Source organism: Prinia subflava, chromosome 11, assembly GCF_021018805.1.
Source record: "Prinia subflava isolate CZ2003 ecotype Zambia chromosome 11, Cam_Psub_1.2, whole genome shotgun sequence".
Taxonomy (NCBI): Eukaryota; Metazoa; Chordata; class Aves; order Passeriformes; family Cisticolidae; genus Prinia; species Prinia subflava.
The window spans coordinates 18,515,434-18,532,347 of NC_086257.1; the positions used below are offsets into that span (position 1 = coordinate 18,515,434).

The 16,914-nt window shown below is 42.6% G+C and overlaps 2 protein-coding genes across 3 annotated transcripts in view; one reads left to right on the forward strand and one right to left on the reverse strand.

The window, feature by feature from the left end:
- The first annotated feature begins 223 nt into the window (after positions 1-223).
- Positions 224-6,554, forward strand: DNAJC19 (DnaJ heat shock protein family (Hsp40) member C19). The gene is made up of 7 exons (XM_063408048.1): positions 224-338; positions 615-666; positions 1,169-1,242; positions 1,605-1,681; positions 2,571-2,641; positions 3,503-3,601; positions 6,322-6,554. Exons 1-6 carry the CDS (start codon positions 336-338, stop codon positions 3,571-3,573), a joined length of 348 nt encoding a protein of 115 aa, XP_063264118.1. The 5' UTR covers positions 224-335; the 3' UTR covers positions 3,574-3,601; positions 6,322-6,554.
- Positions 5,395-16,914, reverse strand: part of FXR1 (FMR1 autosomal homolog 1) — a 32,532-nt gene continuing 21,012 nt past the window's right edge. The window contains exons 10-17 of one of the 2 annotated variants that reach the window (XM_063408046.1): positions 14,729-14,838; positions 14,101-14,187; positions 13,162-13,369; positions 11,426-11,629; positions 10,535-10,735; positions 9,713-9,793; positions 7,270-7,361; positions 5,395-6,418 (exon numbers count right to left, since the gene is read on the reverse strand). In XM_063408046.1, coding sequence (XP_063264116.1) covers positions 6,248-6,418; positions 7,270-7,361; positions 9,713-9,793; positions 10,535-10,735; positions 11,426-11,629; positions 13,162-13,369; positions 14,101-14,187; positions 14,729-14,838 — 1,154 coding nt within the window. In that variant the 3' untranslated portion in view covers positions 5,395-6,247. The remainder of the gene's footprint in view (positions 6,419-7,269; positions 7,362-9,712; positions 9,794-10,534; positions 10,736-11,425; positions 11,630-13,161; positions 13,370-14,100; positions 14,188-14,728; positions 14,839-16,914) is intronic. The other variant, XM_063408047.1, reaches the window with a different exon arrangement.

The window sequence follows — 16,914 nt, forward strand, 5'->3', positions numbered from 1 at the left end:
GTGAGAAGCCTCTAGATCAGGTTCGAAATCGCTTGATTACATTCACAGTAATGTCTCGACTACCACTTTTACAACGCCGTTACTCCGAGCCCTGTGCAGCCTCTGTCCCCACCCCGCCCCTCAGGTCCTGTCCCTGCCCCTCAGGTCCTGGCCCCGCCCCCAGAGTCTGGCCCTGCCCCTCAGGGTCTGACCCCGCCCTCAAGCCCAGGCCCCGCCCCTCCGGCCCCGCCCATTCCCGGGGCGGTTCGCGGCCCCGGCCCCGCCCGCACTTTACGGCAGCGGCCGCGGTTTGCGGCGGGTTGTGCGGGGCCGGGCCGGGCCGCGCTCGGGCGGACATGGTGAGTGAGGGGCGCTGCTCCCGCCCGGCCCGGCGGCTCCCGAGGGCCCGGCCCGGCCCGGCCGCGGAGCCAGGGCCCTGCAGAGGCCACTGGCTCCGCTGTCGGTCCCCGCGGTGAAGGCGGCGCGGCCGGGCCGGGTTCCCCCCGTCCCCCACAGCTCGGGGGATCCCCGAGCCCCGGCCGGGCTGTCCCGCCCGCGGTGCCGTGTGGGGCTGGCGGCGCTGCCGGCGGGGCTGTGCCCCCGCTGAGCAGCCCCGTGTGTGTTCGTTCCTGCAGGCCAGCACGATGGTGGCGGTGGGCCTGGCCATAGCGGCGGCCGGATTCGCAGGTGTGTGGGGTCGGGCGGACAGAGCAGCCAGCTGTGCCTGCACACCCCGCGGCGCTCAGCCGTGCTTCAGGGCCGAGCGCAAGGTAGTTTAAGAGCTGATACAGGACACGCTTTGGGGAGAGCCTGTATTTTACTGAAGGGACTTTTTTCCCTCAGTAAATCACTTAGCTGTTTTCGACTTGCTGGTTCCCCTTTCCATATATGAACACCTTACAGGCTGTCAGGGACCTTCTGCTCTGCCATGAATGGATTCAATTCATTTATCAAGTAGAAAAGTTTCCTTTTACTTCCACCTCAGGAACCACTTGTACAACGGTACAAGTACCTTAACCAAAACCTTTCTTCCATCCCCTTTAAAGCAGGTTCAAAAGATCCAAGTTCTTACTGTTTTATGCCCCAAAAAAGTTTATTCCCCACTCTAATCCACAAATTACCAGTTGCACTGAATTGCTAAATCTTCATGGAACTATATTTAACCTCAGTCAACACTGGTCTCTTGAAGGTCGCTATGCAGTAAAAGCTTTGAAGCAAATGGAGCCACAGGTTAAACAAGCCCTTCAAAACCTACCAAAAGCTGTAAGTTTTTATTTATCAGTAGCATCTTTTTATTTAAAATTTTACTTTACTTCCACTTATTGTGGAATAACTACAGGCTATTGTCTCTGTGTATCATTGGTGTATTTTCTCCTGTATTTTGGCAGTAACAATTAATTGCAGCAATTCTGCTGGTGACTGGCTAATAGAGAACTTGTTTGGGCAAATTTATGTAATTATTTAAATAATGATGCCCTGCTTCAACTGAATTTCCTAATACAAGTGAGAAAAAGTTTTGCTGTTTTTACAGACTAAAAGCTCAGCAGCTACTAAAGCAATAATGAGTCATTTTAACTTATACTTAGAAATTAGTGTGTTTTAAACTAATAAGTTTTCTCTTTCAGGGCTTCAGTGGTTATTACAGAGGTGGATTTGAACCCAAAATGACTAAACGAGAAGCAGCTTTAATACTGGGAGTGAGGTAAAGGGAATGATCAGCAATGGAAGGTGACAGCAGGCAGTGGTGTCTGCTCACAGTTTGGAGACAGTTCTCCTGTTTGGGGAGGCTGACACCAATGCCAGCATCCCCTGGGAGTGCCAGTGCCAAGCCAGCAAATGGGAAGTGGCTGTTCAGGACTTTCTGTGCTTTTTGGGGGTTCTGTGCTGCACTTTAGCGTGGTTGAAGCTGATTCTGTGTGGACTTCCAGACCTGTGTGATTCCCTTGCACATTCCAAGGCCACTCGAGGTCCAGACAAACCATGTCAGGAGGCCTTGGGGCTCACCTGGTGTGAGGAGCAGGATTCTGCTGGTACCTTGTGGTTCCTGTCAGTGCTGAGGAGTTTCAGGTGGCTGCAGGGTGAAGGTGCTGCAAACCCCTTCTTGTGTCTGGAATAAATTCATCACTCGTGGAACATTGTGGATCTGACCGTGGTTACAAATCCCTGCCAAAGCACTTAGGGCCAAGTACACAAATCTATCCCATAACAACTGTTAACTGTGGAGGTTTTGGGGGTTCTCTGGGGGTTTGTTTTTTTACCTTAATAAATCAAGCAAACCTTTTGTCTTACAGCCTTTAGGAAGTTTGCTCAATAAAAATCTTACAATGTAGTTTCTGTTTCTTGTAAACTGTGTGGGTGGCCTCCAGCCCATTAGAGTGTAGCATGTCTTCTTCAGCATTCAGTGTTTTGGAAAAGCCTGGAAAGCCTCTCCAGGATTTAGACACTGCATGTCAGTGGTAGGAAAAGAGAAGCATGCATGTTAGCTAGAGAATTTGTGGGTAAGACAGACTGCTCAGACACCTCTGTGTGACACCACATCTGGGGAATCTCATGAGGATCCCCTACAGTCAGCTTTTCTCTCTCTTTCAAAGCCCTACAGCCAACAGAAATAAAATCAGAGAAGCTCACAGACGGATCATGCTTCTGAATCATCCAGATAAAGGTAAGGAAATCAAGTCATGCTGATTAGTTAATACATGTTTTTAACACAGATGAATAGAATTGTGTAGGGAGGAAGTGAGTGATACATAACCACCTCAACTACTAAAAAATCCACAGAAAACTGAGTGAAAATAAATCTTAGGGTGCCTGAATCCACATGGGTCTAGAGCATATTTTTGTGTGAATGTTTTAAAAGCAAGCAGACAGATCCAGCAGGTCAGTCTGTTAGCTGCTCTATCTTCTGTGAATGCCAGGTTAGAATATGGTTTGTTAAAATAACACTTAAAATCACTTTAATTTTAGATGGAAACCCAGAGTACCCTTGTGTGTGTTATATATATATCATTTGTAAGTTCATGTGAATGCCTCAGGAGTTCACCATAAATGGCAAATACTGAGCCTTCTACAGCTGCTGCAGACATTAAATTATGAAATGTTCCTCTTAGTGATACTCTGAAGGCTCAGAATCTAGTTATGCTCAAAGTTAGCAACTCAGGGCATCTATACCTATTCTAAATTCTGTTCACTGAGTCAGAATCATGTGTTGGTGTTTGACATTTAACTTCTTAATCAGTGCTTAAAAGGCAAAATCTCTTCCTTTAGAGTGACTGTTGAATTCCTTACTTTTATGCACCATAATAATCCATGAGGATATGCCTTTTGTAGATAGTATTAAGTGAAAGTTACCTTCAAAATTAGCCTTACTGAATATATGCAGGAGCTAAAAAGCATTTTGTGTTGTACATGATCTAAACACATTAAATTAATCTTCAGACCACTCTCTTTTCCTGTGTCCTGTGGCATTGTTGTCAACAAAGAAGACAAATTTTGGGGTTTTTATCTGAGGTTCTCTTTCTTCCAGGTGGATCTCCGTATGTAGCAGCCAAAATTAATGAAGCTAAGGATCTACTAGAAGACCAAGCTAAAAAATGAATAAGAAGGAACATCGCTCATTCTGAGGGTTTGTCCCTGCAAATGATTATTTTTGATAAATGGATTGAGAAAAGTTCTAATGTTGGTCTTTGACTTAATATAAATGAAGCTGGAAATCCAGGGAGGTACTTCCCTCCCCACTTGGTCACTTTTTTTTTTTGGAAATATGTGAGGGAGTGAAGCTTAAAAATTTTTTTTGTAGCTCTTCTTTATTAAACAGCAAAACGTGCAACTCAGAAATATTTTCAGTGCTTGAGAGCACTTGGTGTGGCCAGTGTGTGCTACCAGGCACAGGTAGACTCATGTGCTGTTACCTAATTTCTGTTGAACTGGCCCTGTTTAAAGTTCAGCTGCTGCTCTTCCATCTGCTAAAATTAGCACACTCAACCTGTTTGGGAAGGGGGTGGAAAAACCACGAGGATTTATTGGAGGGGAGGAACTGGAGAGATGTGTGGTTGTCTCTGCCTGGAGAAATAAAGTACAGCAAACAATGTACTCCCTTGTCCTTGCCTTGTGAAAAACAAGGTTGGTTAAGTGTTCCTGATGGATCTGGAATGTCCCAGATTTTTTTAGTAAGTTTCAGTTTGACAGGTTTCAATAGCAGTTAATAAATTCCATATTTGCAATAGAGCTCCTGCAGTTTTATACATTATTGTACACTCCAAAGGCAGAGCTCACAGAGAGGTTTGCATTTATGGTGATGGTCAAACAGGATCTCTCTGCATCAGACAGTGACACCTGAGCTACGTTTGTGCTCTGTGGAGCCTCGTGAGGATCTCGGCTGGGGCCAGGGAGCTCTGTCATGCTCCCAGAATCTTCCCAATGTTTCTGCCCCTACAGCCAAGCCCTGCCCAGCACGGCTGGGAGGTGATGCCCACCTGGGGATAGATAACCAGTGGGGCTGAAAGCTTCCTCTCCCAGAACTGGACGTGGGAGAGGAGGAGTGCTGCTGGGAGTAATGAGGGGATGAGTTCTGGGCTGTTGGGGAAGGTTTACAACAGCAGGCTTGAGGTAGGTGCCTTTAGGAGAAAGGAGCAAATAGGTAACGTTGGAACCTTCCCAGAAAGGCAGGAATTTTGTTCTGCTACAGAATTTAAAGCAGGGTGAAGGACAGCTGGAACACCAGCCCATGCCAAGCCATATGCAGAATGTTTCTGTACTTAGGTATTTCCCAAACACTACTGACTTACTCAAACACAGCTCTGTTTTTTAACATTTCCCCTCAGCTGAGATCCTTGTGCCCACCTCCGCTCCCTTTCACCGGTCTGTTCTCCCGGGGGAAGGCTGCTGAGTGCCCAGCAGTGAAGGCTGTGATGAAGTGCACACTCGGGTCTCTGCTTGGGACAGCCTGGCTGCAGCTCTGGCAGGCACAGCAGCTGCTTTAGAGCACTTGGTTTTGTCCTGACAAAATCAGGCAAGACAATTTTTTTTCATTCAAGTCAGTACAACTTCAGTGCTGCCCTTTGCCCTGACTTCCTACACCTCCTCGGTACCCAGGTGTTTTCCACACCTGTTTTGTGCTTCCTTCCCCTGCCTCTTGTACCTGGAAAGATGGGAGGGTGCCAGGCTTTACCTTACCAGAAACTGCATCTGCATTAATTCCTAGATATGTTAGTCAGGTTATGCAATTCTCCAAGATAAGGAGTCTGGTTTTACACTCGTTAACTGATGTTTGACTTCATTGCCTTAATGAAAGGAAGATCAGCATGCTAGAAAAGGAGTTTGAGGTTCAAGCTGCCTCACAAGTAGGCTTCTATTGTTAGTTAACAGCTTGAAAACCTTAAAGTCAATAGTAATTTAAATTTCTGATAGAAACAGTCAACAGATGGAAGATCAAAGTTTATTTTCTTTTACTACCAGCATACAAAAAAAACATATTGCACATCAAACAACCAAAACAAAAATAAAAATACTCTACTAAGGACTAACATATGTAGTTTATACAGAATAAACTTTCTGGAAATTGATCTTTTCAGTAGTTCAGGTTATGTCTTAATGGACATGACTAATTCAGCTTAGTGTTAACTAAAGCTATGTTTGATTTTTAAATACTGTACAGTTTAATAAATAAACCAAACAAAGCCTCAATGTAGAACAGTCACTGCCAATGTCACCCAGTATCCCTGCAGATTATGAGAATTTAACAAATGCATTCCAGTGGTCTGCAGATTTTTCCTCTACATACAGCATTTAAAAAACATGTATTAAAACAGACCAGTTTCCAGACTAAACTAATGGAGAAATTACATTTCAGTGCAAAATATTTTAGACTGCATTTCTTTCTAGTATTCCTCAGGTGAAGAAGTGGTTGCATATTATTAAAAATGTAACAAAAGCAGCTAATGCTTTCATAAAGAGTATTATGTTAGGGATCCCCCTCACATCTTTGCCGTATTTTGAAAACAAAATAACATTTCCTATAGCCAGCAATTTTGTTTATTTAAATGTTACATATACTATCTCAAGGCACATCTGATGATATATTTATAACACAGTAGGTGTCAAAGTATGTTTAACATATGATTTCTCCAGGATCCCTCCCCTTTCTGTATTCCAAAATGGAGGAACTGAAAGTGCGGTGTCAAGACTGGCGATCCATATTCTATCTTTGGCAAGCTTATACAAGCACTATTTTAAATGTAATGTAAAAGAACTGTAAACTAGGAACTTCAGTTTATGAAACACCATTCAGCACTGCTTCTTCCTGATTATTCCCATCCTCCTGAACAGTGACTTTCTTTTCATCAGGGCTGTGCTGTAGTTTGGAAGGCTCATCCCCAGAGGTGGTGGCAGGACCATTCACTGCCTTTTCGGAAGGGCTGTTCTCGTCAATCGCATCTTTTGCCTGGCAAAAACAACAACAGGGGAGTGTTAAAAATCCCACTGCAATGCAGAGTGTAATCTCAGCTTCCCTCTGCAAGAGGGAACACCTCTTGTTTGTCTGTGCCTGTATCCTGCCAATTAAACCATCTGATCACTTACCTTGTCGTGTATGGGATACTTTTGTATCAGCTGCCCTGAGGAAATCATGCCAAGGTCCCCCAGGACTGCACACCCCCAGCACACCCACAATTGTTTATTTCCATTTGTCTAAGCCCATGGAGGAGTTCACTGAAAAACTGAGCTTTACACCCCTTCTGAAGTCTATAGCAAGATGACATTTGTTAATGGATCTTTCTTACATAACTTGTGTTTAAATACATGGGCATTTTACTAGAAGAAAAGAAATTCTGCTTTATTCAGTTCTGATTATTTCTCAGGATAATGTAATGCCACTCTGATCCTTTATGGAAAAAGCATCAAAAACATACAATCTTTGTAAAAGCAATTCCTTCTAACCTAGTTTATACAAGTCACTAAAAATGCCACATAGTATCCTCTGTCCTAAAGTGTTTTAAGGATTAGTTCTTAAGACTTACTATGGGCAATCTTCACATTTTATTACATTATGCAACATTCCTAAGTGTAATATTTTAAAAGGTGTGCAGACTTAATTTGGTCCCTAAAATTTTCAACAACAGTCTACAGATCATTGTCAGTTCTGTTTACTCTGAGCCCCTTTTTACTTTAATGATTTGTTCTTGAATTCAAATGCACTTGGTAGTCAAATGAGGGTGAGCTAACTGAGGCCTTCACTCCTTTACTGTTCTGCTGCAAGGGAGGAGAAAAAAGGAAATGCACATTAAAAAATCTTACCGTTTCTTTCTTGGTTTTGGCTACTGTCTCCTTTGGAGGGTTTCTCTGTCTACTTTGAGATTCAGCTCGTGATATATAATCAGCTACTGTTACTGTTCAAGGAAAAAAATCACAGTGATGCTCACATCAGCAGTCAATTCAGCATGAACCTTCAAGTCTTTTCTGCACAAGTTATCCTCTAACTGGGAGACATCGCACAAAAGGCCTTCACACTTACAGGTTATCAACCACACAGCAAGGATCAATTTGTTTCTGTTGTTAAAAACAATTTTCACTAAAATCGGTGGTAACAATGATCTGAAGGTGGACTCTTAATCAAACCAATTTTGGTCCAATTGCAAAATTTATTGGGGAAGGGCTTTCTGTACTAAGTTTGAAGAGATTTGGCTGCAGACTCTGAATACAGACTGTGTGTGTCACTGGGGTTTTATTAGCTGAGTAGTGAAGAATTTCACACTAAGGAGATGAAATGAAGACAGTGCCCAGAACTGGGGCGGGTCAGAGCCTGGAATCACTTAGGATGATGTGGCATCAAATCTTTGGTACGTCACCAAGCGACCGAGGAGGGAACCTGCCCTCCTTGAGGTGCTGAGAGTGCCACCAGCCCTGTGTCACCAGCCCTGTGCCCTGGCTGGGTGTGGCTGCCGTGGGTGTGTGGACACGGGCGGTGCTGCCAGCCCAGCCCAGCCCAGCCCAGGGCTGTGTCTGTGCCGGTACAGCTGCACTCACTGGGTCAGCCCGGGCTGCTCTGAGCTCCCCTTACCACCTCAGCACATGCTCTGTCGCCTGGTTTGTCTGACCCTGCCCTCTCTGAACCACCCCAAGACTCAGTTCTATCCTCAGAATACAGAGTACTGCAGCTTCAAGTATACACTTGTGTCTCTGGGGAGCTACAGCACATTCCCTATGGAACTGAACAGTCATTTCTCTTTAGTGTATCAGGTATTTAGGTGAGCTCTTTTTCTAGATTTAGGAATGACTGTGCATGAAATCCAAATCAGACTGCAAACTACAAAAGACTGATTTTCTGTTACAGTAACTGGACTTACATCTGTGTCCTTCCAGAACTGTGAAGGCCAAAGGAGTTTCTGCACAAGTACTTTTTCTTTAAAGTGAATTTTTTTACCCAACTCCTCTAGTATTAGTAAATAGGAAGCATGTTTCATGCACGCAGTGCATTCTTAATATTCCTCTATGAATAAGGCACCATAACATACAGCAATGTAAATCAAAGGATACAGCTAAATGACTGAAATGCAGTGGTTGGCCTTGGTGGGTGGGGGGAAAGAAGGGAAGAGTTCCTTCTGTCTTAATTTCACTCACACTTACTAGCTATTTATGAAGACTTTATTAGAGCATTTTAACACAGATGTCAGAGAAATCTTGCTTGGGAAAGTTTTGTTATGTTCTTAGAATACGTAAGATTTAGGAGAATTCCCATGGTTTTCTAGAAATGACTAACATTCCTTTACATTGCTGGCTGAGATTAGTTTCTTAGCAGTAAAAGCTGAAATCCTTTTCACTTTTTCTGCCCCTTTTACAAAACTATATCACTGCTACAAAACTGGAATGTTGAGAAGAAATGTGTGGGTTTGAGGTTTTTTAGGAGGGTGGGGTGTTTGATTTTTTCCTTCCTCCAAGTTTTAGCCCAACAGAACAACTTTTTTCTTCTTAATCAAATGTTGTATGAGCACCACAGATAAAAGTAAGACAAATATGGGTGAAATTTTGAACCTGTCAATCTAGAAGACCTTCTGTTACTACCCTGCACTGTGTATGTACAAGCATTTTCTTAACAGGGCATTGTATTCATAATTAGCCAGTTCACCTTTAACATTTCAAGTGTTAGTACACACAAAAGAAATGCAACAAGCCACAACAACAAAAAATCAGAAACATGCAATTTCACTTAAATTCCTCCTCCTTCCCACCCTCAATTTGCAGATGACTTAAACTATTCCCAACAGCCAAGGACTGAGAGCAGCAGTGTGATGCAGGTGTGGGGCTGGCAAAGCCCACGCGAGTTCCCTCACGGAGCTCTGCCAGGACCCACACCTGCCCCTCGGACACTGCTGCTCAGCCAGTGCTGAAAAGGTTGTGTCCCAGTCAGTGCAAGCGCACAGATGCAGTGAGTGCACACCATGAACCTTCACGTTTGTCTCATCCTGCACCACAGAACTCAACAGCACTCTGGCCATTGACTCCAGTGGGAACGGGATCAGAAGCGGAACTCGTATGTCCAAGCAAAAAGTTAGACATCAATTAGTTTCATTAGACAGATTTTAGAGGTTTTCCTAGTAGAAGAAATGTCTTTCGTCTTTATCTAGTAGTCTTATTAGTTATTGAGTAACCTTTTGGTATTATGCAGCTCTATGTAAAACAGCAGACACAACATTCTCTCATGCTTTTGACCTGAGATTACCCACAGCTCCACTCGAATTACCTGGCTGTCTATCTTCTGCCTGACCCCTGAAGCGACGCCTGCGGCTACGATTGCGTCGCTGGGGTTTTTTGTCACTATCATCTGCAATTGCAAAGTTTATAATGAACTATTTCTGATCATGAAATAAATAAATTCTTCAGCAGTTTCAGCATGGGGCATTTAAAATGGCTTCTGTTAAAGACAGAGACTAAGACAGAAAAGCTAAAAGAAAACTTTATACTGAAAGCATACACAGTAACACAAAAGCCAGATTTTACTTTTTGTTCTTGGTTCATTAAAACATTTAGGCACGTACTTAATGACCTCAGATTTCATTTATTAAGTAACCATATGTCATATTTTAGCAACATAACCCATTTTTTTTTCCACATTAAGCAACAGATTGTATTCTCATCCCAGTGAGTATCGAGAGAATTTACTGAAGGAAAGTTCTTAAGTAGAAGCTGGGTAGAGACAAATTAACAGCTACTTAAGGAGCTTTCCCGCACCAAGACTGAGGTTACCAAGGACAAAACAGAAGTTGATCTGACAGTACTGTTTCTATCAAAGCAGCAGTACCAATGGGAAACAACAAGTCGAGTCTTTGGTGTCTCCATCAGACAGTTTTTACAAAAAAGGCACATGAAAAGGCTAGTGGAGCTCAGTAAACAGAAGATTCCATGGCACTGCCACGGAAGGAGTCTTTCTTTAATCAGACAGCAACCTTGAACACAACAACGATTTGTCACTTACAAAAACAAACAAGGGCTTCACTACACTTAACAGGGACAACACATTTTTTTCTTAGCTTGCTCTGAGACTACCATCCAACCGTTTACATACCTAAACCATTCTCATTAACAGAAGCTGTATCAGACTCTGTCACCCCATCCATAAGGACAGCATCCTCATCAGTCCTCCGCCGGCGCGACCTGCGGCGGCGGTTGCTGCTGTGGTGGGACTCGCTGGCGTCCGTGTCCACGGTCTGGTCGGACTCTGTGTTATCCAGCAGGCTGTAAGGGTTGCTGTCCGGGTCCTTGAGCACTGAACAAACACAAAGGGTCCAAATAAGAGACTGCAGACAGGTGGAACCATGTCCAGGCTGACTTGCACCTGGCTCTGAAAGTTTCAAACTACAGAGCAGCCTTAAGCCAAGGTGTAACGCACAGAGCTGCAGTGTTTGAGCTCAGACTGGATCCTCTGACTCTAACCCGACAGCAGCAATTCTGGGGCCTGTAACAGCCAAATCTGCACTTGCACTATTTCACCACAAAGATTTCCAAGGTGGTGTTTAGAGACCTTTTACTCAAAACTGCTGAGTAGATAAAACACACATTACACTTTGTGGTTGTGTGGTACTTTTGACACTTACAGTGTTATATTAGCACAGATTCTGATAAAACCTAACTTCAGTCAATGATTTCTTCTTTCATTCTGTATCTAAACATTAAGCTTACCTCAGAAGGCTGCCACAGGCAACATGCCAAAGATTTACCAACTTTGCTAATAACATTATTATGTGTGAGCAGTAGAGGAAGCAGATTAGGATCACTGTGAATAGAAAATAAATGAAAATCTAAAACACGCTGTATGACACAGCTACCACACAACTGCACTGAAATCCCACGGTATTAAAATCGTAATGTAAGAATGGAGTATCTTAAAGAGTAAGAGGTTACACAGAAAAATTGCCAGGAAGAAAACCCCAGCTCCAGATGATTTGGAACACAGTACCAGAGCTAATGGATGACTTTCCACCACGAGGGCCCCCGCGCCCACGGCCTCCGGACACGCTGCGGCCTCGGCCCCCGGGGCGCCGCCGGTTGTCGCGCTGGTGCCTGCTCTCCCTGTCATCTTCTCCTGCCAGGGACCAGTCACTAAGTTCATCTTTCCTCTCAGATTCTGTTTCAGAGGGATTAGACAGCTCAGAGTTTGTACCTTGTATGAGAAGGAAAAGAAAAGTGGAAATTAATACAAATTTGGGGATTATATTCTGGTTACATATCCTCACAGAAGTATTCCAGCCAGCACAGCTGGTTATATATGTATGTTATTTTTAACAACAATACAATGCATAAATACATATATATATAAATACTAATACACACAGAAGTGTGTATTACTACAATTATAGATATATTTTAATATTTATATATACTCATATATAAGAATATATGCACAAATAAAATATAGATCAGAAAAGTAAGATTCTCAATTTAAGTTTGTTTGTACTAACATGTGAAATAAAGGCTGAAAGATCACCAAATCTGTAATTTCTGTACACAGATAAACCAAGGCTTTAGCAGTGTTTCCTCTCTTTGTCTACACACTGCAGGCATTTGGTGCAGTTTCTAGGCAACTTCTCTGAAATTCCCAAGGACAACTTTGCCACCTTATAGCTGATGGCTGTTGCTAAGCAACCCCTTCTGGATGCTGTCATGCTGCCTGAACAATTCCACTGTTTGTATTAAACAGAAGCCCTAACACCCGGCCATCCCCGAGCACCCAAACCCAACAAGCTTTTCATCACCTGAAAACTCATTACTCACTGCAGGTATCCAGGAACTCCCCTTACCACCCAGTCGGGAATATAAAGTTTTAGACCCACATGGCTTAAATGTGATTATTGCCATTTTGGGAGGAAAAAAAATACGTTTTCTAAATCACAGTGTGTTTATATAAGCAAAGTGAATGAGTTTCCTTACAGTTCAGTCAGTTCATTGGGAAATAATAAAAAATGAAGATACAAACATCAGAATCAGAATCAACACAAGTGACACTTGGCATGATCCAGGAAGCTATAGCCAAGGACAGACTGTAAAACCCAAAAGGTGTCTCATTTTTTTAAGGCAAATAAGCTACAGGTAGATATCCAGAGTAATTTATTGTATTAAATAAATAATATTGTCCTCTGTGAAACATTTCTGTACAGAAATGCAGTGTCTCCATTTGGACAAGCTGGGGATGCAGACACCTGTCAGGAACTGAACAGTGTTTTTTAATTGAGAAATGCATCAGAATACCTCACTACACCTTAAAACAAATCCAGTCAGTTCCTGACCAGATCGAAAAACCCAGAGGATTTTGTGCTGTCTCCATTTTAAATCATTTTGGTTGACTTTTCAGAAATATGCTGCTAAGATAGCCATGATCATGCATTTTTTCTTCTTCTCATCAAAACAGATAATGCTCATTTCAGATTTTTTAAATTCATGTCTCCTGAAAAGCAGCTCTAGCTCTCTTCCCAGCTTTTGTGATGTCATTTACTAAGTACTGGACAAGATGTCTCCTGAGCTCAGTTTGGTAATTTGTCCAGTTTTTCCGGACTGCAAATCTAACGAGGTATTTTGAGCTATGAACCCAATAAAGCAGCAATTCTGAATTTCCAACCCCATCTCCACTCCAGTGTGCAGAACACAGAGGCAGTTGTGTGTCCCCAGGTGTGCCGAGGCCTGGCCCAGGGCGCTCACCGTAACCAGAGGTGTAATTGGGGCCCCTGCGGCCCCGGCCCCGGCCGCTGTAGGAGCGGGAGCCCTGCACGGAGGACAGCGTGCTCTCGTCAGTGGTGTAACCCTTCTCCTTCTCAGGAACCCGAGTGGAGGAAGGCCTGAAGCCCATCCCGATCTGCCGCAGCTGCTCATCGATCTGGAGCCTTTCCAGTCGGAGCTGTTCCACCTCCTACATAAAATGAAACAAAAGCCATGGAGAAGATTGCTGACAAACGTCCCTCACAAAACACCACCCCCCACCCAGTCACATTGAAAATAATCACTCCTGCAGGAGAATTAACAGCACCTGCAAGGTGACTACAAATAAGGAAATTCAAGATGGGTTATCTCTGGGTTTCGGAAGAGATCTAAAAACTTCTGCGACTATGCAGGAAACTTGGCTTTAAGGCTACTACCACCTTTCTTAATTACAGTTCAGCATTTTTTTCCACTACAATTTAGAAAAAACAGATGCTAACTGATGAGTGAACACAATTCAAACTCATTATCTCTGTTAACATCACAAAGCAACCCAGTCTAAGAAGATAATTGTTCTAATACCACACTGTATTACTGTGCTCTATTAGAAATTCCATCCTACCCCAAGAGAGCACTAACCTGACAACAGCAGAACCTGAACACAAACAAAAAACTTTGTCTCAGTTCCCAAATGTCCCTTAAATCCCTGTTCTTTACAGTCTGATTCTTTCTAGCCCAACAGCACTAAGTAACCATGATGAGGTATTTACAGGCCCATGACACCCATGGGCAAGGGGCGGGCTCAGAGCACCAAGCTTTAAATCCTGATAACAAACAGAGGAACAGTTTAACAACTGCAAATCCCACCAAAGTTGTTGCTCAAAATTCTGTTCCCTCAGCCCAGGTTTCCTGTACAGACCCTCCCTCCCGAGGCACACTCACCTTTAGATACGCGATGTGATATTCCAACAGCACCTGGACATTCCCAATGCTCTCCTTAGTACCAACAAATACAAACGGTACCATTCCCTGCAGGAACAAAGCATCAAAGCTATCAGGGAGAACATTAACACTGAAATAATGCTGTTTAAATTATATAAAGAGATCTGGTTTAAATTCCCAAAGTGAGCTAAACTGAGGCAGCAACTGAGCCTTTGGTTGCAAAGATATCTAGAACAGCTCAGGGGCTGCCAGCAGTGGCTCAGAGGGGTGTTTAGCACAGCAGCTGTACAGAAACATCCACATTTACCAAGAAGGTTGGTACACTAAACCAACTTCACAAGACCAAGCACCTTGAGAAGCTTTTACCTTTTGTTCTTATCTATTTAAAATATGTGGACACTTTTAACACTACCAGTCCCAAATGAGTTATCTAGCCCAAGTACATACAGGAGAAGGAGTGAAAAAAACTCTAACTTCAGCAGCAAAAGCCTTCCTTGAATTACTTTATATAAAATCTACTGCAAGATGTCAGTTTAGAACTAATGCTCTCTATATCCACAGGTTTTGAAATAAAACTGGTTTTTTAAAATAAAATCCTAGTCACAGCAGGAAAGAATAAAGTACTCACATCTTCACGAGGCAGCTTATTTTCATTGTCTCCTTCAATTCTCACCCTGACGACTCCAGACTTGTCTACAATCTCCTGAATCACTTTTCCATTTTTTCCAATAACTTTTCCTTCAGAGGGCAAGAATGGTTAATTTTGCATGCATGTACAAAGTATTTTAACATGTTTATTAATATTTTATACATAAAATCCCCAAAGAATACCCCACACTATGTCAGAGAAAATGGGTAAAAACTTTAAAAATTAAACTCTCTCTGCATGCAGAATGACAAGTAAAGATGAAGATCACCACTGTACACAGGCTTCTAATAGAACCAAACCAAGAGTAAAATGGCACAAGAGTTTTGCAAATTCTTCTTTTAAATTTATGTATCAAAATTATGTGGACCCCCCTCACTCTACATGTGCCCTCACTGAATCTATCCTGACATTTTAATAGGCTTACACATTCCTTGAGGAAGCCTCTTAAAAATTTTGCCTTTAAAATAGACTTGTGTACAACCTGTGCTTTTCATATTACCTTTAAAATACTATTTTGAGATCATGCATAGGATCCAAACCAAAAGGTTCTTTAGAGCTTGTATGTTTAAATCTCAAAAAAGAAAAAAATAAATGTGACTCCTTGGCTTTCTTACTAAAAGACTTTAGCTCTTAGACTAAAGTTACATGGGAACATTTCTTCATCACAGATAGATATGTGGCACTTAATAACATTTATGTTTAAATTAGGAGCAAAGGAGGCAGAACAACTTAAAAAAGGGCAAAAGCAAGAACTGGGTGACAGAGTACTCCATAATGTTCTTTACAGCAGATACCAACATGATACAAAGTAATGTGCAAAAAGTATTAAAAGTTTGTTTCCCTTCCTCAACAGCTCACACAGCTCAGCAGGTCTGGGGTTTTCTCTTTCTGTACTGGAGTCACTACACTGAGCTGTCTCTTCATCAAGTGTAGCTAAAATCTGTCTGCTGACCTGTGTGCCACAGGGGATGTGGGCAGGACATCTGCCTTCACCAGAAACTGGCACTGTAATTTTTTTAAAGCAGCGTTTTCAGTTAAACACACTGCTGTGACCTCTGCCCTGATTCTTGTATGGGATATATTACAGTAGTGAATGCTCTCCAAATGCTCCCCAACACTCAACCTGTAGAACATCAGGTTCAGCAAAATTCCCTGGATTAATTAGATTTACTGAACAAGACTGCAGAAAAAAACCTGTTCATATACAACTAGTGATTAATTAGCTGAATGATAAAATAAGCTTTAACATTAGATAGATGGGAAAGCCATCAAGTTGCATCAGATACACAATTTGCACAAGTCATATTAAAAAAACCACCCAAATTAACAAACAAAACCCCATTACACCTTAATCTGGTCAAGTTTTAAAACCTTGGAAGTCTAAGTAATAGGAGTTGGCACACGAATTATTTAAACTATGTTACTTATAATATGCAGGTTCGAAGCCCCAAACCACAGCAGGTTAAAGGCTGGGATTTAACTTCTCCTCTGGAAAATCCCTGCTGTTCAATCAGGTACAACAGCTCAATTTAACACTGCCTCCATGCCCACAGTGCCCACAGGCTGGGCATGGGGAGCAGGGAGCTGCCAGACTTGAGTGAAAAGCAGGATAAAGGAAGGACAATGGGGGAAGAGGAGAGAAGTTCCCTGTGAAGAGCAGACTAGGGGAACATGTTTGTGCCTTCAAGTGGAACACAGTTAACCTCACACCTTTAGGGTTTTCAATTACAGAATCTACCAGACTATGCTACACCTTCAGAAAGCTGCTGCAACATGGAGAAATGTCTATTTTGAGACTGAGAACGAGACCTACGAGCACTGCTGATTCACACAGGAGCATCCAAGCACCACCTGACAAACCTCAGCCCAGGAGGGAGCAGGACAGGAGAAGGGTCTCCAGTCACTCTTGCAGCTCAGCTGGAGCATTCCCAGATTAAACTTTGGAACTTAGTTTCACCACTTTTAAGAAGTCAATTTAGTAAAGCATATTTTTTCACTAGAATCTGAACTTCAAATATAACCATTAAATTAGGTGGTACAAGTCTGTAATCAAGTCAGTTTAAGTGCTAAAATCCTGACAAAGTATTACGCAGCAACATTATATCCAATTGCATAATAATTCTGATACATATAGTTTTAAAAGATTAATCACTTTCCACTTAAAT

Excerpts from the sequence above, each read along its gene's own strand:
- DNAJC19 (XM_063408048.1), top strand. Across the intron at positions 1,243-1,604 it reads TTCAAAACCTACCAAAAGCT|GGCTTCAGTGGTTATTACAG; the intron begins GTAAGTTTTTAT and ends TTTCTCTTTCAG. Across the intron at positions 1,682-2,570 it reads GCTTTAATACTGGGAGTGAG|CCCTACAGCCAACAGAAATA; the intron begins GTAAAGGGAATG and ends TCTCTTTCAAAG.